Below are 25,097 nucleotides of genomic sequence, written 5' to 3' on the forward strand. Positions count from 1 at the left end.
GTTTTCGTTCTTAGTGTATGTCTAATACTTGGTGATGCCACTCTGCTATACTTAAAGTGCTGCATGACAATCCCTCACTGTTTCTACAATGTAAACATTAATAATATTGAATTCAACTCCATGTATGGCAACATGAAGATAAATAACTAACTTTCAACAAATCTGCATTTATTCTATCAAGTTTTCACAATCATATTTACCAAAAAGGCAAATTATGCAGTCTTTCCCCTTTACATAAGTTAGTCCAAACTTCACAAATTTAACACTTGGCTTCCAAAAACTGACACTAGGGGAAAAAGGTTTTCTTTTGTTGTTTTCTGAATTTGTGGTCTAATAAGCAACTTTTCAAGTTCAAGGACATGTGCACGTAATGTTTAAAATGGCTTCAAAGTTGCAATTGCAGCTACTTTTGAATGGGCACCAAAACAGGCCACTTCCATAACATGCCTGCACTACTTCAAAATTTACAAATACCAAATGATAGACCATCTTTGTCAGAATATAGGGTGCATTCTCTTACCCGTGTGCTTTTTTTCAGGAAACCATTACAAATCAAGCAAACAATTCAATATTTTTAATATATAGCATTTTTTAAACATCAAATATACCTCTCTTCAGCAGTTTAAGACATTTGCCAATATCACACAAAGTAAGCACAAAGTGAGGTGCTGAAAACTCAGGAGAAATGCCATATTCCACCCATCTTTCACCCACACACATTGAGTGAAGTCTATTCACATTCAGTAGTGAACAGAAAAGTCCAATTTCAGTAGATGCGAGCCAACTGCCACTCCTTGTAGTCGGTGTTGCGCACTGAAGCAAAAAGCCTCTCTTTGTGATGTGCCAAAACTTACTTTCTTCAAGACCGGTGCCAGCTACAATTTCAATGTTGCTTCAGGCAAGAGCTGGGAAGTCCTCAGGGTCATCAGGATTGGGAGCACTTACCCGTGTCTAAAGAAAGACAAAATTATTTTTACATACTGCAATGGAACAACTGCAATTGTTCATTCCTGTCTGGCACAAAACTGAAACAGGAAAGGTAGTCTGACCTTGTCTAGCAAGGGAAATTAGAGATAGTATTCAATCCAAGGAAAGGGCATACAAATTGGCCAAAATAAAAAAAAAGCAGTGGACTCAAGGATTGGCAGCAGTTTAGATTTCAGCAAAAGGACAAAAGGGATTAAGAGGGGGGGAAGTGGAGTACAAAAATAAGCTTGGGAGGAACATACAAACTGATTGTAACAGCTCTTACAGGTATGTGAAGAGGAAAAGAAGAGACGACAAGTATAGGTTCGTGACAGGCAGAAACAGGACAAGTTATAATGAGAAACAAAGATGGCAGACAGATGACCATTAGATACGTTTTGGTTATGTCTTAAAGGAGGACTCTTGTAACATTCCAAAAAAAATGTCAGGGTAAGTGAGAGGGAGGAACGAAAGGAAACCAGTTAGGAAATGATGTTGGGGAAATTAATGGGATAAAAGGCCAAAAGATTCCCATGGCCAGATAATCTACATCCCAGATCATTTAAGCAAATGGTCCAGGAAACAGTGGATGCATTGGTCATCTTTCAAGATTCTGTTCACTCTGGAACAGTTCCTATGGTTTGGAGGTAGTTAAATGTAATTCATCTATTTAAAAAGGAGGTAGAGAGAAGGTATCAACAGTGGGCAAAATGCCAAAGTCCATTTAGAAGATTTAATAGCAGAGCGCTCAGAAAATTTCTGAATGACAGGATCAGACAGTCAACATGGATTTAGGAACACTTAATAAATCTATTGGAATTTCAGGATATAACTGGTGGTGTATAAGGGGGAGCCAGTAGATGTGGTATACTTAGTCTTTTAGAAGACATTTGATAAGCTCTCACATAGAAGATAAGCATATCAAATTAAAGCTGATGAGGGAAGTGTACAATGGGGTTACAGAACTGGTTTACAGACAGGAAACAGTAAGAATAAACAGATCTTTTTCCAAGTGGTAAACAGTGTTTAGTAGGCTACCACAAAAATTCAGGCTTGGGCCCCAGCTATTCATTATATATATTATTAATTCTGAGGGAATTAAATGCAATATCTCCAAGTTTGGAGATGACACAAAGTTGGGTGGGAAGATGAGCTCTAAGAAGGATGCCGAGTTGCTTCAATGTGATATAGACAAGTTGAGTGACTAAGCAATGGATGGCAGATAAAGGTATAATACGGTTAAATGTAACTTTATCCACTTTGTTAGCAAAACAAAGACAGATTATTATCTGAATGGTGATAGATTGGGGGGGGGGGGGGGGGGGGGGGGGGGGGGGGGGAGGTGGTGCAAGGAGACACATGTATCCTTGTACACCAATCACCGAAAACAAGGTGCAGCAGATGATGATGGCAGCAAATGGTTTGTTGGGCTTCATAGCAAGAGGATTCAAGTACAACAGCAGGGATGTCTTGCTCCATTTGTACAGGTCCTTGGTCAGACCATACCTGGAGTACTGTGGGAAACTGAATTATGAGTAGCTGTCTCATGGCCATTGGCCAATAGCCATTAGGCAGATGATTGGCATAGCATTGATGGCCAGCCTCAAACTAAAAGATATATTAACAGCGACAAGAGGGAAGTGGCAAGAAAATCCAGACAGATGAGCTAACCATCCTCTTGGGAGAAGATGGGGGCTCCCCCTGAGGAGCAAAGATTGTTGGTAGTGAGACCACCAAGACTATTACAAGAATACAGAGGACCACTGAACTGTTGGAGTGCGCTGCCTCCTCTATTCTAAGAACAGCTCGGAGATCGGTAAAGTATTCTCATCTGTCATGAGTCAAATACTTCCTTTCTTTGCACAATATTATTCCATAAGTAAACTGCTGCTTCTCAATAAACTAATCAGCAAAACTGCAATAAATCGTCAACCGCCTAAATTAGGTAACAGTGATTATGAACCCCCCCACCCTCCCAAAATCAACACAAGGTAAAGGCAGTTTCTCATGGTAGTGGTATCCCACAAGGTTTCACTCTGGAATCACTTCTGTTCACAGTGTACATCAATGATTTGGACATGGATTCCTCTTTATCAACTTTACTTGTTACATCCTCAAAAAGAACTCTCGCAAATTTGTCAAATATTACTTCCCTTTTGCAAAAACGTGTTGACTGTGTTGGATTCCATTAAGCTTTTAAGTGTCTTGTTGTTTTTTCATAAAAATAATGGACTTCCAGCAACTTCCCAAAACCACATTCGGCTAACTGGCATACAGTTTCCTGGATTTTGTCTCCCTGTCTTCTTCAACAGAGCATCACATTACCAGTCTTCCAATCTGCTGGAATCCTCCTAGAATTCAGTGAGTTCTGGAATATTTCAACAAATGAATCTACTATGTCTGCAGATGCTTTCTTTAAGACAGTTGGATACAGATCATCAGGTCCTGGCAACTTTAGCCCCATTAGTCTGTCAAAATGTTTGTCTTTTCTGATACACTTACAAAATTTTACCTTCTGTTAGCAGCTTGCTTATATAATATCCCATTGTTAACAGATAGAGTCATCTGCAGCAAAGCCCAAAGCAAAATACTGGTTTCAGTTATGTGCCATTTCCCTGTTATGTATTCCACAGTTGCATTCTCCAAGGGTTCCATTCATTTTAGCTACTTTTTCTTTTTGTATTTCCAGAAAAGATCTTGCTGTTTATTTTTAATCTTACTTACCAATACATTTTCCCTTTTTATTAGCTTTTTAATCATCCGCAGGTGGTTTCTAAAAAAATTCCCAAACCTCTGGCCTAGCACTAATTTCCTTCACTTTGAATGCCTTAGTTTTTAATTGGATACATTCCTTGGCCACCCTTGTTAATCCTGGGTTGTTCATGCTTCTCAGTGTTCTTCCTTTTGACAGGAATACATTTTGATCAGCATTATGAAGTATCTACTGAAATGTCTACTACTGCTCATTCACTGACTTTTCCCTTAGTTTATTTTCCCAACTTGCTTTGACAACTCCTTCCTCACACTTCTGTAATTGCCTTTCTCGAAGTTAAGGACAACGGCTTCAGATGGGAGTTGCTCTCCCTCAAAAGGGAATTTGAAATTTTACCATGTTATGATTGCTACCTCCTTGGAGATCCTTAACTACAAAGTCTCATTCATCCTACCACATCGTGTCACAAGCACCAGAGCATCTGAAGAACGTCACACGTTCCTTTCACATTGCTGGTATTTATTATGCATGTGATTGCCAATGTCCAAATCCAGTGAATTAATTTTTAAAGAAAGACATGGAACACCACCAACATTATTGAAGCAGAGGTGGTGTTAACATGCACACATATTTGAATGAGTAGTTGAAGGGAAGAGATCAGGTAAATGAATCGAGAAGCGTTGTTCATGTTAATTTCATTTTTCACATGGGCTAGTAGGAACAAATGGCCTGTTTCCATTATAACAACTTCTTTGCAATTCTTAAGATGTGGATGAATCAAAATACATGAACAGAAATTTCAAAGTGAACTATTAGAACTACCATAAATAAATTGTCTCGAGTCTTTAAGAGGGCAGGGACTGAAGCCAAAATATTACTATAGTCTACAGATAATAATCCTGTTTTCTCTAACCTCTTCCAACTCTTAGATCTGTTTGCCCTGGATTCGCTTCTTTCCAGAGCTCTAGAATTCCTCACTAAGCCACGATGTCACTCCACTTGCTAAGTCACTCCCTTAAAAATAGTTCTGTGGCACAGTTTTTGGTCTCTATCCTATCTTGGGTGGCAAATGTTTTGATAAGATTCCTTTGAAAGGCCCGGGGGTGTTGTTAAAGCACTGTTACCAATGGGAGCATTCACTGCTTTCACGTGTGACAGTTATTGATTCATATCCGTGTTATGAATGCATGCTCCGTATAAAATAACTAAATCAAAAATAGATACCAGGCTGTAAATTTAAAGAAACGAAAGCCACATTCCGGTGACTTGTAATCCCCATTAAAGATGGCAAAACATTTGCGTTATTGTACATTCTACATTCCAAAACCATTGAAATGGAGATCACCTGTCTGCAAAACTTCACCAGCACTTCGGCAGAGTACAAACGTGTGGGTAAATGTCATTAGGCTTAACCACTTGGACAATGGGACTCTGTGAAAGGAATGTGCAGAGACGCAATCCAGTAATATAAAACCAGGCAACTAGAATCCACTAACCATGACCATATTTGGGTCATGGGACAGTTGGAGGGTCATGTGGCAAGTCAGCTATCCTTTGTGTAGATAAGCACCTAACATCCAGTAAATAAAACACCGCAGAAGAACAACTGAGTGTATTCCCTCTTTCTTCATCCAATATGCAAGTTTTGAAATCTGCCAAATGGATTTTGACTATCCATGTGTTGTAGGCACAGACGTTTCTCATGAACTCAACCTAGCAATTGCTGTATCCAGAAAAACAGATTATCTGTATCACTAAACTACCTTGACACCCAGTCCAGATCAATCACCAAATTCAGCCTAAAGTCTTCTAAGTCTCCAACCTTCAAAGCTGAATACCATTTGCTTTTACTGGATTTTAAACTAGTTAATCTATTTTTCCTCCCTCACCCCCATCCCAGGCCCCAAGAAGACTTTCCACATCAAGCAGATGTTCACCTGCACATCTGCCAATGTGGTATACTGCATCCGCTGTACCCGGTGTGGCTTCCTCTACATCGGGGAAACCAAGCGGAGACTCGGGGACCGCTTTGCAGAACACTTACGCTCGGTTCGCAACAAACAACTGCACCTCCCAGTCGCGAACCATTTCAACTCCCCCTCCCATTCCTCAGACGACATGTCCATCCTGGGCCTCCTGCAGTGCCACAACGATGCCACCCGAAGGTTGCAGGAACAGCAACTCATATTCCGCTTGGGAACCCTGCAGCCCAATGGTATCAATGTGGATTTCACAAGTTTCAAAATCTCCCCTCCCCCCACCGCATCCCAAAACCAGTCCAACTCGTCCCTGCCTCCCTAACCTGTTCTTCCTCCCACCTATCCCCTCCTCCCACCCCAAGCCGCACCTCCATCTCCTACCGACCAACCTCATCCCACCCCCTTGACCTGTCCGTCCTCCCTGGACTGACCTATCCCCTTCCTAACTCCCTACCTACACTCACCTTTCCTGGCCCCATCCCCGCCTCTTCGACCTGTTTGTTTCCTCTCCACCTATCCTCTCCTCTATCCCTCTTCTATCCGCCTCCCACTCTCTCCCTATTTATTTCAAAACCCCCTTCCCCTCCCCCTTTTCTGATGAAGGGTCTAGGCCCGAAACGTCAGCCTCTCTGCTCCTATGATGCTGCTTGGCCTGCTGTGTTCATCCAGCCCTGCACCTTGTTGTCTCGGATTCTCCAGCATCTGCAGTTCCTACTATCTCTGAATCTATTTTTCTGTTCTAATTGACTTTGTGTATGAAAGTCAAGAGGGTATTATTTTCTTTTACCAGGTATAGTAGTTTTTTCTTATTAGACAGACAAGGAAAGTATCTTGTGTCTTTTATAATCATAACATGCATCACTGAACTGACAAGCATATCCTTTGTTAAGATCAAATGAGGAGTAAAGAAAGAGATGACTATTCCACCCTCCTCACTTGATCGCATCACACGGTCACATGCAAAAACTTTTTCTGCTTCCCCAAATGCACACCTCCCTCCTGAATGCCCTACTCCGAAGAAGTGAAGACCACCTTTACCATATCCACAGCTGGCATTTCTGGCCTGGTTTCAGCAATTCGCTTGGCTCTTCCACGGCCTCTAGCACCACCACGTCCTCGACCAGGGCGTGTAAGACTGCCGAAGTTAATGTCTAATTTGGAAGTGATGTCATTTGCTGATCGTCTAAAGTAATGGTGATCTTCCTCATCAGATTCCTCTTTCTGTTCCTAGTGTAGGAGCAAGAAAGTTTGCAATCACTGACATGACAGACATATTGACTGATGAGAAGAGAACAGGTTTTTATTTTAAAAACAATATAAACTGGTAGCTTCCAAGTCATCTCCAGTCTTTGGATTTCCAGGACTCCTAGGTCTGCTGTAAGAATGTAGTGGGTGAAACAGTTTACTGACCAAACTGGACGACATACACTGGTTTCTCTTTACCTCATGTAGAGATACTGCAGCCTCCATTCAGCACTCACACGAAATTTTAGAGAGAGGTCAAGGATAAGCAGACCAGATAGCTAACTACCACCACACAGACAAAGCACAATCTAGCTCTATGCCTTCAAACTTTGCATGATTTGGTTAATATCAACAGCTGTTGATACAGTTTTACAATCCAATCCACTTACATCCCCTTCATATTTAGACTTATGGATCACAACTGCCTTCAACAAAACACTGGAGTCTGGTTTGCGGATGTTGAATTCCTTCTTGAAGCGGGTCTGTTCCTGAAGCGCCTTCCATTCATCCAGAGTCATTTCATGTGGACCATCATCTACCGTTGCTTCATGCTCCCCTTCATTCAGTCTACAACATAAAAGTATAGGCAAAGTAATGGTTAACTTTTGAAAGTATCTGTGAATATTGTAAGTCAAAAGATGATATTGTCTTAGTTTTGGTTATTTAATGACTTTTTCTACTCTCCTCATCACAGGTTCTCCCTTGTGTTCTTTTCCCTGGCTCTGTACTTAAATGTCAATTCTAATGAAAGATTACTAATCTGAAATGGCAACTTTCTCCACATTGCTGCCTGACCTAAGCATTTCCAACATTTTTCTTCAAATTTCCAGCATATGTACTCGTTCGTTTCTTCTTCCCCTAGAAAGAATGGACTTGTTTTATGATAAAATTTATTATTCTCCTAACTAAATTAAGGGCTTCTAAAGCATATAGTGCAGTCTTTCAAACCAATCACTGCAAGGCAAACAAAACAGCGCTGTTGGCTGGTAAACAACCTTTGGCCTCACCCCCAGTTTCTTTAATCCTTGTTCATCCATTCCACCCCAAGAACAGGTGGATGCAAACACAGTAACACAATTTTCTGGGAACCACATACCAGACAGGCAGGTACTGGAGGCTAGAGGAAGGCACATCTACAATAAAGATGCGCAGAAACAATTGTTTGAAACTGTTAGAGAAAAAATTTCTGGAATTGAAGTCTTCTATTGCAACAGGGGACTATAATGTGGTGAGATTATCAAAATGATATTTAATCCAGGATATGGTCATGAATACAACATCCACTAAGTGCCCAGAAAAGATGGTGGACAGAAAAAGACAGTGACATAACCCTGAATGTTAAGAATATCTGGGAGTGAATAACTTGATAGTGTGCAAGACAGAGGACTGAACAATCAACTGTTCTTGTCAGACATTTTTAATGCAGAAGGACAAAACTAGTACTAAAAATATACTTGTGACTCCATGTCAACTAATGAAGGAAGACAGCGTGTTCCACAAGATAGAATATGCAAGGGAGGTGTGCAAAGAAAGCTATTTTTAATGGGCAACTTGAAATCAATCAAATATAATCAGTAATAACTTAATGGGTTCACAGCTCAAGATCACAAATGTTATCAGCGACTGATTTATGACCCAGTATCAGTGACACATGTACTCCAAACGGTGTTGAAATAGCCTATGATTAAGTTGAAAAAGACCTACCAGTCTTAGTAGACTTGACACTATGTCCAACCAATGCAGAGCCACAATCAACAAAGTAAATAGAGTGCTGACCTATATAACCAAAATAGCAGAGCACAAGTCAGATGAAGTCATGTGCAAACTATATAGTGCCAATCAGACCATAGTTTGAGTACTGTCTCCAGCTCTGGTTCCCAAGACATTCAATTACTGGAAACAGTATGCAGGAAAACCCCAAAACTGATCCATAGTGTTAAGTCTGAGTTGCAAGAAAAGACTGAAGAAAGGCTAAGAAAACTTGGGCTTTTCAGCTTTAAAAGATACCTTCAGAAGTGAAGTATTGATCACACAAGATGATCTGTGCATGGAATGGACTTCTGGATGGGATAGTCAAAAAATACCCAAGCTATTCAATAAAGTCATTTTTAAAAAAATTCTGTCTAGATGAATGAATAAAGATGAATCACATTGCCGCTATCATCCACAAGTATTTTGTATCTGTTCAGAAGATGAGTCAATCATGTATACTCCATAGCAGTAGAAAGAAGTCTAGAACCAGTGAACTCACTTGTTCTCTGTATCGCCTTCAAGTGCATCTTGGGGTTCTTCCATTTCAGTTGCCTCTTCAACTGGAGTTGTCTCAGTCTCTCTAAATGTGTGCGTGGGGAGCAGGGGAAAAAAAAAGGAGAGGAAAGATTACTCATAGTCTGATCCCAAGTAGTCATGACCAACATTCCCTTTCAGACTCTGTTGTAGCCAAAATTTCAGCAAACAGTCTCTACAAAGTTGTTTTTATGCTGCCATACACATGGTATACAATCATAGAATAAGGCCTTAATGATACCTTCCAGGAACATGGGTCATAAGATCTTTCTTTTTAAAAAAAATAATCATCACATCCGCAGTGAATTATAGCTTTTAACTCTGACCTATACCCGAGTTAGATCAGGAGTACTTCCTTGAAACTTCTGTCCACTGAGTTCAAGTTAGTTAATCCCATAAATGCCTTGGATGTAAAGTATTTAACACAACCATCCCTCAAATGAAGAAGTTGCCAGAGAATATTTGCTTTTCCCCAATTAGCTTGCTTAGGTTTAGCCAGTTAGGCTTCCCAGATATTTTAAGGATCTGGGAATTCTCTCTCCAGATTACATACTCCACCACTGAAGGAGTATACAGAGCAGGATTGGTTTCAGTTGTAACAGAAAAAGATTATTCACTAATTTTACAATTTCATCAACATAAATTAACAAGCAATACACCAAGTGAATAAGTATACGGTTACGCTGAAAACTGAAAAATGAAATACCAAGTCTAATAGAAATCAGTTATGTTGAACTATTCAAGAACATCGAAGAACATCCAGGAATATCCAAGAGTTAAACATCCATCAACATTTAAAATTTTATCAAGGCCAAAGCAAAGATGATATGTTTTCCCAGTGGGAGAAAATACCTTTTGAAAACTATGATGGTTGGATATTTCTGAAATTTCAATTGAAAATGTCTTTTTTATATTCTTTTTCCCTGGCTTTGCGGGTGTTAACTTTCTACATAGGTTCGTCGCATTTTCAGATGATGCTGCATCATTTAACATAAATTCTTTAATTATTCAGTGAATAATTATGAAGTTGTGAGCTATTATCTAGCCGATTCACATTTGATGTTTTATTCTCGTATAGATAGTCCTTTTATCTCTCGTATGCTCTTTCATTCTTAAAAGAATCCTTTATTAAAAGATTATCAGTAACAATGTTTCATTTCTGTGTCTTTAGCAGTGCTCTCTTCTTCTGGTTTGTAACGATATTCATGTGATAATGATCTTTGCCATCCCTTATCAGATGAGCAATTCCAGTATTCCTGTTATGTTCACACCTCTGACCTCTGTGTGATGATGCCATGTCTCCTACCAGACCTTCCTTTTAATGATAAAAAGTATGGCTTGTACTTTTGTGGTCTGTGCTCAATTAATAGCATGTGTCTCATCTTCATGACCCATTCTAGGTACACTCTCATTTCAAAGTGGACCTTTCTGGATTTTCCCTCTAGCTGCAATGACATATTTAATGGTTCACACCTACATGAATCTTTAAAAATGTTTTTAACATCCAAGTGTCCTATCCAAGTAGTTAATACTTATTTCTCAATCAAACCCTTACCACAAATCAGATAATACAAAAATAAGTTTCTAGCTTGTTCTCTCCAATACTTCCACTTTCTATATTCCCCAAATCCATTTTATTTTCTTTGATAACAATGCAGATTTATTGCATCGAACAGTCAAGAAAGCCTACCTCTTATACAAGGTTAGCCTAATGCTAACGGAAATCACAGAATGAAACTCTTCAGCAAAGAAAGCAACTTTTCACTCTGTTTTAAACTATTTTTTTTCTTTTCAAATATTTATCAATGTAATTTTTAAGAGGTGTACTCCTTAACTACAAAATTATAGAACAGTACAGTTTTTCTTTAAGTAGAAAAAGGACTACCTAACTAAAAAGAAACAAAGAATAAATGGGTAATTTTCAGGACGGCAAACTGTAACTAGTATCACAGAGGTCAGTGCTGGATATGTTTTTGATCTATATTGATAACTTGGATAAAGGACCAACTATATGATGGACAAATTTGCTAGTGATATCAAGATAGGTAGAAAAGCAAGTTGTGAGGAGGATACAAAAGTCTGAAAGGCTATCAAAAAGGTTAAGCAAGTTACAAAAATGGCAGATGGAGTATGCTATGCGAAGAGGTCCATCTTTGCACGAGAAATAGAAAAGCAAAATTAGATTTAAATGGGAACTACAGAATTCAGCAACGCAATGGCATATTTTCACAAATCATAAAAAGTCAACATTCAGATATGAAAGTTACAAGGCAAATGCAAACTGGCCGTTATTGCAAAGTGATGGAGTAGAAAGGGAGAGAAATGTGGCTAAAATGATTCAGGACTTTGGTGCAACCATACATAGCATACCATGCACAGTTTTAGTTACATTACTTGAGAAGGGACATTCTGCATTGGAAGTAGTTCAGAGAAGATTGATGAAGCTGGTTCCTGGGATGATGAATTTGTCTCATGAGAAAACGTGGAACTGGTAGGGCCTATATACATTGGAGTTTAAAAGAAAAAGGGAACAACCTACTGAATAAGAAAATAAGGGGTCTTGACAGGGAAAGTGTTTATTCTTGTGATGGAACACTTTTTTTGTAAAAAAAAAAAGGATTAGTTCCTGGGAATCGAATAATGCTAGATAGGACAGCATTCACTGCCCATCAGTTTGGTTTTGAGATTGGTTTTTAAATTGTAGCATTTAGGACTGTCAGTTGAGCTCACAATGCAACACTCTTGTGCATACTGGCAGCTACATATATTAATACACAGGGGCTGTGTCCTTTGCAGACAGAAAGAACATGTACAAGTATTGTGTTTGTTTCAACTCAACAAAATAGGTGATAGACAGTTTCTGGTTCAATTTTCAGGCCAATACCCTGACCAGTTTCAACCTGGATGGTTTAAGATTTGAACATTCTGGCAGTTGGTGGTGGTAAACTACCTTAACAGCTGCAGTCCTGGGAGACATTTACATCCTCAGTGCTGTTAGGAAGTTCCAAAATTTTGACCCAGCATCAGCTTAAAGGGCAATACAGTTCCAAGTCTGGATGTTGTGCATCCTTAAAGGGAAACTTGCAGGTGGTGGTGTTTCCATGTATCTGCTACCCTCGTCCTTGTAGGTAACAAGAGGCATTGGGCTTGGAAGATGGTGCCAAAAAGGAGACTTACGGAGAGAAAGAAAAACAGAAAATGTTGGAAAATCTCAGCAGGTCAGGCAGCATCTGTGGACAGAAATCAGAATTAACATTTTGTGTTCAGTGACCCTTCTTCAGAATGGGGTTTTGTTCTGAAGGGTCACTGGGCTCGAAACGTTAACTCTGATTTCTTTCCACAGGTGCTGCCAGACCTGCTGAGATTTTCTAGCATTTTCTGTTTTCATTTCAGATTTCCAGCATCTTTCGATTTTTTTTTGAGATTTAGTGCAATATTGGAGTGTATCTTGTCAAAAGGTACACACTGTTACCACAGTTGTGTCAGTGAATTTTAGTTTTGAAACTATGTTAATTAAGCAGGCTGATATGCCCTGGTTAGTGTTGAACTTCATAAGTTTTGGAGCTGCACCAGCTGGGCTTTTACAGATCATACGACAAGCAGACAGGAGGTAAATTACCTGCCACAGACCAGCTCTTGTAGCCACAGTCTCTATATGGCTGGTCGAGTTCAGTGTCTGGTCAATGGTAACCTGCAAGATGTTTAAAGTGGGACCTTCAGTGATGGAAGACCATTGCGTGTCAAGGGAATAGGATTAGATTCTCTCTTGGAGATAGCATTTGCTTGGCAATTTTGTTCACAAATGTTACTTACTATTTGTCAGCCCAAGCCAAATGCTGTCCAAATCTTGCTGCATAAAGCCATAAAACCTACTAAATAGGAGCTGTAGACCATTTGGCCCCTCATCGTTTCCTGCCATTCAACAAGATTATGGCTGATCCACCTAAGGCTTTAACTCCTCTTTTGTGCCAGCTCAACATTCACTGATATTTCAAAAAATCGATCTGCCTCCTCTTTAAATACTTGGTGTTCTAGCCTCCACAACTCTCTGGAATAGAGAATTCTAAACAGTCTCTAACCTCTGAGAAGAAATTTCTTCTCACCTCAGTTTTAAAGGATTCTTCTTACCACATCCCCAAATTCAAAATTCTCCCACTTGTGGAAACATCTCCTTAACATCTACTCCGTCAGGCACCTTCAGAATCTTTCATGTTTCAATAAGATCACCGCTTATCTTCTAAACTTTATTGAATACAAACCTAACCTGTTTAGCCCACCCATTCAACCCATCTATATTGCCTTGCAGATTTCTTACGCCCTCACCACAACATGTCCTCCCACCGACACTTGTATCACTAGCAAATTTGGATATTACAGTGCCGCATCCCCCGGGTCATTAATATAGAAAGTAATTAAGTCCTAGAATGGACATTTGTGGCACTCTACCAGTTAAGTCTTTCCAACTTTAAAATATCTATAATCCTAATTCTCTTCTTTCTGTACGTTAATCAAAACCCAATCCACGTTATTATACGAACCCAATAATGAGCTCCTATCCTGCGCAATAACCTTTTATTAGGCACCTTATTGACTGCCTTCTGAAAATCTAAATGCACATCTACTGGTTCCCCTTATCAGTTCTGCTTGGTATATCCTTAAAGAAGTCTAGTAAATTTGTCAAATATGACACTTGTACAAAACCATTTTGACTCTGTGTTAAGCTTTTCCTAAATATCTTGCTAGATCTTCCTTAATAACGGACTGTATCATTTTCCTGACAATAAATTTAGTCTGACCGGACCATAGTCTCCTGCTGTCCAATGCCTGTTGGATACTCTACTTGACCACTTGTGTTAATCAAAGGTGGTTCAATCTTCTCAGGGTCTTCCTTTCTGACCAGAATAAAAAGTTTTGCTGAGCATTATGAAACATCTGCTTAAAATGTCTGTTACTGCTCATCCATTGACTTTCCCCAAGACTATTTTACCAACCTGCTTCAGACAACTCTTTCTTCATACCTCTGTAATTACCTTTCTTTACGTTGAGGTCACTGGTTTGGGATTCAAGTTGGGTCCAACACGAGTTGGTCGGTCATGTTGAGGTCGTACAGGTCATTGGTGAGGCCTCTTCTGGAATACTGTGTCCAGTTCAGGTCACCCAGTTATAGGAAAGAAATTATTAAGCTGGAGATATTCAGAAGAGATTTTTTTTAAAAATTCATTTTGTGGGATGTGGGCGTCACTGGCTGGCCAGCATTTCTTGCCCATCCCTAGTTGCCCTTGAGAAGGTGGTGGTGAGCTGCCGTCTTGAACCGGTGCATTCCTCCTGCTGTGGGTTACCCCACAATGCTATTAGGGAGGGAATTCTAGCATTTTGACCCAGCAACAGTGAAGGAACGGCGATATATTTCCAAGTCAGGATGGTGAGTGACTTGGAGGGGAAGTTGGAGGTGGTGGTGTTCCCATATATCTGCTGCCCTTGTCCTTCTAGATGGAAGTGGTCATAGGTTTGGAAGGTGCTGTCTGAGGATCTTTGGTGAATTTCTGCAGTGCATCTTATAGATAGTACACACCGCTGCTACTGAACATTGGTGGAGGGGGGAGTGGATGCAGTCAAGCAGGCTGCTTTGGCCTGGATGGTGTCAAGCTTCTTGAGTGTTGTTGGGGCTGCACTCATCCAGGCAAGTGGGCAGTATTCCATCACACTCCTGACTTGTGCCTTGCAGATGATGGACAGGCTTTGAGGAATCAGGAGATGAGTTACTCGCCGCAGTATTCCCAGGTTCTGACCTGTTCTTGTAGCCACTCTATTAATGTGGTGAATCCAGTCGAGTTTCTGGTCAATGGTAAGCCCCAGGATGTTGATAGTGGGGGATTCAATGATGGTAACACCATTGAATGTCAAGGGCAGTGGTTAGATTGTCTCTTATTGGTGATGGTCATAGCCTGGATGTTACCAGTCATAGAAGGTTTGAGTTATAAAGAAAGGCTGGATAGGCTGGGACTTTTTTCACTGGAGCATAGGAGGTTGACAGACAACCTTAAAGAAGTTTATAAAATGATGAGTATAAATAGGGTTAACAGTTGTTGCCTTTTCCCTAGGATGGGGAATTTCAAGGCTAGGGGGCACATTTTTAAGGTGAGAAGAATGAGATTTATAAAAGACATGAGGGGCAAATTTTTTTCTTTTAACACAGAGGGTGGTTCATGAGTGAAAGGAACTTCCTGAGAAAGTGGTGGACATGGGTGCAATTACAATGTTTAAAAGACATTAGGATAAGTACATGAATTGAAAAGGTTTTGAGGGATATGGGCCAGGAGCAGGAGGGTGGGACTAGTTCAGTTCGGGATTACGTTCAGCATGGACTGGTTGGACCAAAGGGTCCGTTTCCGTGCTGTGTGACTCTACCCCACCATCGTTTTGTCTACTCTTCTGGAACATCAAATATCCCTGAATACAGAGTTCTAGTCTTATTCACCCTTTAACCACACAGAATTATCAAGTCATATTCACTTATTCCTATTTGTGCTGTCAACTCATCTATCTTGTCACAAATGCTACAATGCATTCAGATAAGGAACCTCAAGAACCTTTGACTTTTTTAAACCATTATTTATTCGGAATCTAATTTTGCTACACTCTTCTGCACATATCTTTTTAACTCCTTTTTGTCACAGTTTATTACCAGATTCTTTACGACCCTCCACTTCCAATTTTTTTTTGATTTTCTTAGATGTCCTTTCAATTGAACATTTCCACAACTAATTAGTATAAAGCCCCATCTGGAACCCTAGTTATATGATTTGCCAGGACACTGGTCCCAGCGTGGTCTAAACAAAGCCTGTCCCAAATGAACAGCTCCCTCTTTCCCCAGTACTGGTACCAATGCCCCGTGAATCAGAACTAATTTCTCTCAGAACAATTTCTCCCATACCAATCTTTGAGCTATGTATTTACCTCTTATTATCCTTATTTACCGTAAACCAACTGGCGTGTGGATCGGGTAGTCATCCGGAGATTATTACCTACCCCTTATTCTGAGATTATGTTCCCTATTTCTAGGTTCACCAGTGAGAAGCATCTTATTTACATCCAATCTTTAAGATCATAGTCATATGCATGTTGTGTAAGAATTTTGTATTTCGATGAGATCACCACTCATTCTTTGAAACTCTAAAACTACAGGCGCAGGTTCCTTAACCTTTCCTCATTAAACAGTTCCACCATCCCAATGATTAATCTGGTGAACCTCTATTGCACACTCTCTCTATGGTAAGTATATCCATTTTGAGATCAGGTGACTAAAAACTGTAACCAAAACCCCAGGTGAGCCAAGTTGCCATATTAATTCAGCAAGCCATCTTTATTTCTGTACTAAAATTCCCATGTGATGAAGGTTAACACACTACTTGCCTTCCAAATTGTCTGCTGCATCAACATGCTAGCTTTTAGTGACTCGTGAACAAGGATACCCAGGTCCCTTTTCACACCAGGGTTTCGTCAAATTCTGACCATGAGAAATATGATTATTTTTGTTGAATAATTGCACACTTTTTCACATTATACACTATTGGCCACATTCTAGCCCATTCACTTAGTCCACTTGAAGGTCAATAGCTTCCTCCTCACAACTCGCACTCCCATGAAATGTCATCAGCAAACTTGCAAACAGTTGGTTCTCACATTCAAACATTTTATAAAAGCAATGAACTTAGTGCTGATCCTTGCAGTATTTCGCTAGCAACGGCCTGTCAGTCTGAGCATGATCTGTTTATCCCTACTTTGTTTTCTGTCTGTTAACCAATTCTGAATCTCGGCTAGTGTATTACTCCCAATCCCATGTACTCCAATTTGTTTATTAACCTCCCATACAGAAACTTTTCAAAAGCTTTCCAAAAATTGAAATATACCATATGCACGGGTTCTCCTTTTTTTCAAGTCTACATGTAACATCCTAAAAAAAAAACTTGCACAAGTTTATCAAACATGATTCCCCTTTCATAAATCCATGCTGATTTTAATCAAACATTTTCCCTACTTCTAAAATCAAATCAACAGGTATGTAGTTTTCCATTCTCCTTCTCTTAAAAATAATGGGAATAATATTTGCTACCTCTCAGTCTCCAGGAATCTACAGATTTTGAAAGGTAAGCACCAATGCATCTGCTATACCTGCAGTCATTTTCTTCAACACACCGGGATGCAGCTCAGCCATTCCAATGAATTTATTGACTTCCAATCGAGTTGACCTTTCAAATAGTAACTTTTTACTAATTCCTTTCAGTTCCTCAATTGCACAAGTTATTTGACTGCATAGTATTTCTGGGATATTCTGCATCTTCTTCCATAGATGGAAGATAAACAATTACTGTATCTGCTATAAATCTTCCTGTCTTCACTGTATTGGGCCCACATTTATCCAATCCAATTTTTTCCTTTCACATACCTATACAACTTTTTACTGGCATCTTTACATTTCTTTGTAGCTAGCATTCACATTCTCTTTTCTCTATCATTTTCTTGGTCACCTTTTGCTGTATTCTAAATTGCTGTAATCATCAGGCTTAACACTTTCTGGCATCCTTACAATCCACTTACTTTGCTCTCATGCAATCTTAATTTATTTTGTTAGCCATAATTGAATCACCTTATCCTTTGATGTTTTTGCCCTAGAGGAATACATGTTGTTATAAACCATGTATCATTTCTTTAAATACTAGCCAATGCCTTTCTACCATTAAATCTTCCCAATCCACCACTGCCAACTTAATCCTCATACCTTCAGTTTCCCTTGTTCAGATTTAAGGCCTTATTTCAGTATGAACTAGATTATATTCAAACTTCATGTCAAGTTCTATCATATTATGGTTACACTTTCCCAAAGGCTCCTTTCCAGCAATGTTATTAATTAGACCTTCTATTATATAATGGAAACATCCAAAATAGCTTGATTCCCAGTTGATTCTTCAGCATACTACTCCAGGAACGCATCTTATGTGCAATCCAGGAATTCAACCTCCACAGCAAGGGGGTGGATTAGGTTTCCCAAGTTTTATATAAATTGAAGTCACCATTATTACTGTATTACCCATGTTACATGCATCTCTAATTCTGATTAATACATTGCAGCTGGGTGCTCTATGATATCTCCCAAATGTTTGCTGCACCTTGCTGTTTCTCAGCTTATATCCCACTTCAGAATTTGAAGGGTCAAGGAAGGTGCAATCATAATAATCAATCTGTCTGGCTGCATTAACATACAAATCCTTCCAAAGCATGTCAATGACAAGTAGTAAAGCAGGAGAGATTCTTTGTCAACTATGATCGAACAAAATTGGAGCCTTTACTGTCACTATCCATATCTGCACTTTAAACATACATCTACAAGTGCATGTTGCCACAGCAACCTGGATCTCTTGGAGGGGGCTGGAAGGATGGGCAGCTAGCATGGAATAGATTGGCGCCAACAAGCACAAGGCTTGATCCACATTCTGGCAGGTACAGATGCAGGATTTCTTGCTCTGCCCGTTACAGAAGCTGTGACACTGTGGGTCAAGATCCTCCTTTTGACAGAGAATTCAAGAAAAAAAAACAAAAAAAAAAGTATCCAAACAACATTTGCCACAAAGTCAGAGGGTCAAATGTGCACAATCTAGGGTGTGGAGGGAAACCACAATGAGAGTTCAGAGAGGAGAAGCTGCAAATTGGGGCAGGACCGATATTCCAGATTTCATCCCAGTTTTAAAAAAATTTTTAAAATTGTGCCAAGTGGATGAAAAAGCTAATGCCAAAGAGCAATTTTTATGGTCAGTCCTAAGAATTTTGCCTAACTTAGCCAGGATATGCCCAGTGTGACAAATGCCTGCTGATGACAGGAAATGAGTTCTGGTGTGGGCTTACGAAAGCTGTGAAGAGGTCAAAAAGGTAACTAGACCCAGAAATAATCTTGTAAAATTGGCCCTCTTTTCAGGAAGAGGGCTTGTTTTTTGAAACCTCTTTCAGTTTGTTTCAGAATGAGACAGTTTCCTCAAAATGCGGACTGTCATTCTCAGTTCTATTTACTTCCTCAGCAGGATGGACACCTTTACCAAGCTACCTCAGGTACAAATGCCTCCATCAAATATTCAGCCAACCTGGTCACCAGAATACAGGTCAGGATTACAGAAATTACAGCATTCCAAAGCGGTAGGTGAACATTCTCTCCATAAATTGGTATGATTTCTACCCTTAATATTCCATTAGTCCTCAGAGATCATGAACTATGGTAGTGTATTCACACCATCAACCAAGCTCGGATCATCACAATTACACAAAATAACAGCAGCTCTTCAAATTATTGTTCCAGATGCAGCATAACAGTAACTAAAATTAGTTCTGAAAATTTATGTCAGGAATATGAAGGACAGATTTAGTATTTACTATGTTTATACATAAACCAGGTGGAGATGGGAACGTCTTGCTTCTTTAAATTTATTTTACCCCTACATCTAATATGAGCCAGAAGCAGAGGAAAAAACAGCTTGTCCATACAAAAACCAAGGGGTGGGAAGGTGCAGTTTAAGTGCATTATTTATCCCTGGTGCCAGATGGATTTTAGAAATGCTGTAGGTAAAACACTTCTCTCCAAAGAAGGGAATCTCTCTAATTTATTGAAAATGGAGATTGAATATATATTTCCACTCTAATCTCCTGAACATTACAGTACAAGTTCATACCTCAGATCATCTCTGACTGCTCCCCAGTTTCGAGATCCACTTCCACCCCTTTTGTCCTCTGGTTTCAATCCCCTAAAAGAGAAAGTTTCTCAGTATAACCTAGTTATTCAATCGCTTCAAAGTATAGGTTTAATTAAGGCATTTTTCAAGATAAATTTGGCCCAATAATGTCCTGAAAGGAGGGGAGGAAAGGAAATTCAGGCTGATGGATGTCTTGATCTAAAAAATCCATTTTCTTCATCCTCACACCCAAAATGTTACCTAGTAACATCTCTTCAGTCAAGGCTAACTTGTCGAAGATCTGACTCCAAACCTCGTAAAACTTGGCTTTAACAGTTTCTATCCATGCCCAAGACCCTAAAGTTCAGTCAACGTCACTAAAAACAATTCTCACATGTTCTCCTGTATCGTGGGAAAGGCAGACTTCAGCACGAAGACGAGGCCCAAGTTCTTAGAGGATACTTTCTGCCATAGCTAGACATGAACGTGCCAGAAGGTTCAAAAAATTAGGCTAAAGCTCAGATGTACTAGTTCAGTTTAAAGGTTAGTTGACCTGAAACATTACGTCTGTTTCTCTCTCTAAAGATGTTGCCCAACCTGAATGTTGCTGCCATTGTTCTGTTTTCACCTCAGATAAACTCAAGATTTCACCTTGTGTTTGGGATCAGGCAGAGTCTCCAATTATCCTTTACAGGACCAACAATGTTGGTGAAAATGAAGCTTCCCAATTCCAAGTTTTTCCTACGTGGCACCCCTGCCATCTACTGAGATACAGCACTCAAAGTACATTTGGGTAGCAAAATAAAAGACACTCAAGAGAAAGGAATGTGGAGACAGAATCGGGGAGGTGCTTCTACTCCAGTCACAAAATGTCTGTAATTCTCATTTGCTGCACTTTCGCTCACTAATGATTGCTGCAATGTGCAGTCAGAAAAATAAGTGGCAATGATAAATGAATCAGAGACCTTAGGAGTAGGCTTTTTGTTGAGGGTAACGAGCAAAGAGGAAACACAGGGAGGTCTACACAAGCTAGGGTGGGTGTAGAAGGAGGCAGGCACACAAACAAATTGAGTGAGTGAATGTCGGGAGATGGGGGAGGAAGCTGCAAAGCTAGGTGGGGGAGGTGGTAAGCAAGTAGACTTGTGTGGTTGGAAGGCAGATGAGGGAGGAGATGGAGAAATAGGAAAGAGGTGACTGCAAAGAAGAGTGGACAGTTTTAAGCCCATCAATGAAGGAATATTCAGTAAACTGGGAGCCAAGAAAATTTGAGAATCACTGAAGTCATGAATTCCTTGAAAATAAATATGGAAACTCCAGATAAAGGGTGCCTAGGTTCAAGAACCACTATACAGAGAAAAATTAACTGGATACTATTGGGACTTTTAAGATTAAGATTCCACTTGTTAGCTGTACATCTGGGATTGAGATCAGAGATGAAGTACAAAAAGAGTAGTAATTGCCTAGTTAAACATTTTCCTGTTTTGTGCATCTGTGATGGAAAACTGCGTATTCACCAAGACTCAAAATACATGGGGTGAAAGGCAAATGGAACCTTCAAATATTGAATTAGCTTGAGGAAAAAAAAAAGTCACCTCCATGAGTAGAATAGATTGAAATGGTGAGATGCAGTTCCTCCAGAATTTGCTTTTCTCCTATGTTTGCTGCCAATAGGCTCACTATCACAAGCAATTAAGTATTTTCCTCATCCATTCTTGGGATGTGGGTGTCACTGTCTATACCAGCATTTATTGCATAGTGGAAGGTGGTGGGGAACCATCTTCTTGAACCCCTGCTTACTTTGGCCTGTAGAGAGACAGCTTCAGCATTTTAACCCAGGAAGAGCGAAACAGCAACAATACAGTTCCAAGCCGGGATGGTGTGCAATTTGGAGAGAAACTTGCAGATGGTGTTGTTCTCATGCATTTGCCATGCTACCTCTTCTACCTAGTAGAAGTTACAAGTTTGGAAGCTGCTTGATGAATTCCTATAGTCGATCATGTAGACGCTACGTAATGCTGCAATTATGAAATGGTGATAAAGACAGTGAATGCTGAAGGTAATGGATGGACTACCAACCAAATGAGCTGCTTTATTCTGGATGGTATTGAGCTGAAGAGTTGCTCGAGTTGTACATATCAAAGCAAGTAAACAATATTTCATTAGAGACAAAAGACTGCAGATGCTGGAATCCAGGTAGACAAATAGGAGGTTGGAAGAACACAGCAAGCCAGGCAGCATCTGGAAGAAAGGATCAGTCAGCATTTTGGGTATTACCCTTCTTTCCTCCAAGAATATTTCATCACTCTTCTGACTTGTGCCTGGTGATTGTTTCAGACACTGGGGAGACAGGAAGTGAGATACTGTGATCTACTCTTGTAATCACAATAGGTATGTAGCTGGCCCAGTTCAGTTTTTGGTCAATAGCAATGTTTAGATTTTACGTTGGAGACTATCATTCGCACCAAACAAGTGCCAGGCAATGTTACTTGTTACTTGTCAGGCCAAGTCTGGAAATTGTCTAGGTCTTGCTGCATACGGACACTGACCACTTCAGTATCTGAAGACTTGCGAATGGTGCTGAACATCTCCACTTCTAACATCATGACGGAGGTAAGATCATTTGTGAACCAGCTGAAGGTTGGATCTAGGACATCAAGAAACTAATGCAGAGAAGTCTTGCGGCTGAGATAAAGTTACCTTCAACTTTTTGCAATAAACTTATCTTTCCCCTGTTTAAGGCTGAGACTTGCAAGTGGTTCTTTTTAAAATTGAAACAAAAAGAGGGCTATTTATAAGCTATACTGGAAATTCAGAGAGAAACATCTTTACCCAGAGAATGGTTGAATGTGAAATTCAGTATAGGGAATGGTTGAGCCAAACAACAAACATTTAAAGGGAGAGCTAGATATACACACAGAGGAGCAAGGAATTGAAGACAACGTTCATAAGGGTTAGATGAAAAAGGGGCAAGGTATGTACTGGAGTTCTGGTGTGCAGCTTGCACACAGTCTTCTGACTTACAGGTGCCTATTCCAAATAGATGAAACTATCTCCCATCATCCAAGAGAGAGATTTGGGGGAATAAAGAAGAAACAAAATTTGGAAAAGAATGATGATCATATATATTCTTCAAGGAAAAAAAATGGTACACAAGTTCCAAGCTTAGCACCTCCCTCCCACCCTAGCTGAAAAAAAATTATAATTTCAATCTTCGTATAGCTTGAACTTTTCAAAATACATAGAAAAATAATCGCAGTGAGTGATCAAGCATTAACAACTTCGTTCTAATTGTTACAAAAACACACTTCGTGGCCAAAAATGCAAAACCATCAGACACTATAAAATTTGGAACATGAAGACCAAAAAAAATAAGAATTCATTTTACTGTGCTCCTTGAATAGACTGCACGAAGTCTCTTTCACAATGTTAAGTCAAATGAATCATCTAGCTTTTTAAATCTACTGAAGGGCAGCAGGAGGATCCTGCCACCCAACCCACGTCAAATGAAGCACTATGAAAAACAGCTAAGCCTGACAAAAATCATACACACACCAAAGGCAAACCAAGGGACTTTTTTTTTTAAAAAAAAGAGATCTGATCACCCTTCTGGCCTACTGCTAGCAAGTGAATGAGACATCAACACAGATGCTGAGCACACAGTACATTGCATAGCTCCGGCAACTGAAAAGCCATGGCACTGCAGTCAAATCCAAAAACAATAACGCAGCAGTTTAAAAGCAAATAATGTCATTCCCCAGAACCACTCCACAGGAATACCCACATGGTACACAAGTCATCATGTGCACTACAACATAGCTGGCTTATCATGAATACAGACCCAAGTCGTGAGATACCAACAGCAGTAAACACTAAGAAGTGCTAGAGAATACATTTATGCTCAAATTCAGGCCTGCAGTAGACCTGAATAAGTTTCAGAGGATCCCAAGTTGACAGTATCACCAGGGCCTGTCATTCAGTAACTAGGGCTGATTGCCTAGCAGTTGCAAGACTTTTCACAATTTTTTTTAAAATGAGATGCTCTTAGCAGTTGCAAAACCTGTTCAGGAACACTTCTCATTGACCTATCAAAACAAAAATACTAAAATAATTCCATTTCTCAGGCTTCCCCACTTGTGACCTCACTTTAATTAAATATTGCTTCCAATATCAACAGGATTGAGGAACCAAAAGGTGCACACAGGAGCTTTAATAAGCAACTACGCTGGAATTTCTTATTTGAAAGGGGCCAACAGTCAAGAAATGCTTATCTCTGCTTGAGTTGAATACAGACGTCAAAGGGTACATCTTCAGATTTTGACATCAGAGGAAGGCCTGGTTTCACCAGAAATGTGCCATGCCCCTTACACCTTCCCATTGACTTTACTGATAGAGCAACACTGCAGCCTAAAGAACAAGGTCCCACTGCATCTTACACCCAAGGCAGGGCTTTACTTCTTCACATGGTCAGCAGTAAACACCTCCACCTTACTACTGAACACAAGTAGGAGGCCATAATAGATGATTATTTTTTTTTAAAAAAATACCTACTTTGAAAAAAGGCTAAAAATTAATGGTCAGCAAATGCGCAGCAATAATGTGCCTACCAGCTAATACATGTGTTCTTCATTTCACCATTTCATTTCAACACTTATTTGGAAACAAATGCCTTGAAATTTAACCAATGATTATCAAGACAACACCAGGCTACCACTGAAAATGATTACATTTGGAAATCCCCGTTCTTTCAAGAAGAACACCACGTTGAGGTAGGTTCTCTCCATTCAAATTTGATCATAACTCAGTTGCATTATGTGCTTGTAAAATATATCACTTGCTCAATATATTGTGATTTCTACAGCATTTCCACTTCAATTTACTTATTGTACTGTTCAAGAAACTCACACTTTGTCATTTCCGCTATGCCTTTCAAATTCTCGTTTTCCTCTTGGATCAAATCCATCAACACTCCTGGGAAATCCACCTCGTCCTCTTCCACGTCCTCTGCCACCTCCACGGCCTTTTATTGGTCTGTCCACCCTGTCAATTGGTCTACACACCAAAAAGAAAAAGATCATTGCAATCAATATTGGTTACATATTGTTTCTTTAAAAATCACTTAAAGTTAGACTTACATTATTAAAATGCACAAATCATAGTAAAAAGCTTTTATGGACAGAGGGGGTTTGGAAGATA

General features: G+C 39.7%; 1 protein-coding gene across 3 annotated transcripts in view; it reads right to left on the minus strand.

Annotated features, from left to right (window-relative positions):
* Positions 1-147: 147 nt before the first annotated feature.
* Positions 148-25,097, minus strand: part of zgc:103482 (uncharacterized protein LOC450001 homolog) — a 40,833-nt gene continuing 15,883 nt past the window's right edge. The window contains exons 3-8 of one of the 3 annotated variants that reach the window (XM_048620273.1): positions 24,807-24,953; positions 19,905-19,976; positions 9,155-9,235; positions 7,293-7,470; positions 6,691-6,885; positions 148-951 (exon numbers count right to left, since the gene is read on the minus strand). In XM_048620273.1, the coding sequence (XP_048476230.1) occupies positions 895-951; positions 6,691-6,885; positions 7,293-7,470; positions 9,155-9,235; positions 19,905-19,976; positions 24,807-24,953 (730 nt within the window). In that variant the 3' untranslated portion in view covers positions 148-894. The remainder of the gene's footprint in view (positions 952-6,690; positions 6,886-7,292; positions 7,471-9,154; positions 9,236-19,904; positions 19,977-24,806; positions 24,954-25,097) is intronic. The other 2 variants (XM_048620276.1, XM_048620282.1) reach the window with 2 other exon arrangements.

This window comes from Rhincodon typus, chromosome 3 (assembly GCF_021869965.1).
Source record: "Rhincodon typus isolate 14 chromosome 3, sRhiTyp1.1, whole genome shotgun sequence".
In the NCBI taxonomy this organism is placed as follows: domain Eukaryota; kingdom Metazoa; phylum Chordata; class Chondrichthyes; order Orectolobiformes; family Rhincodontidae; genus Rhincodon; species Rhincodon typus.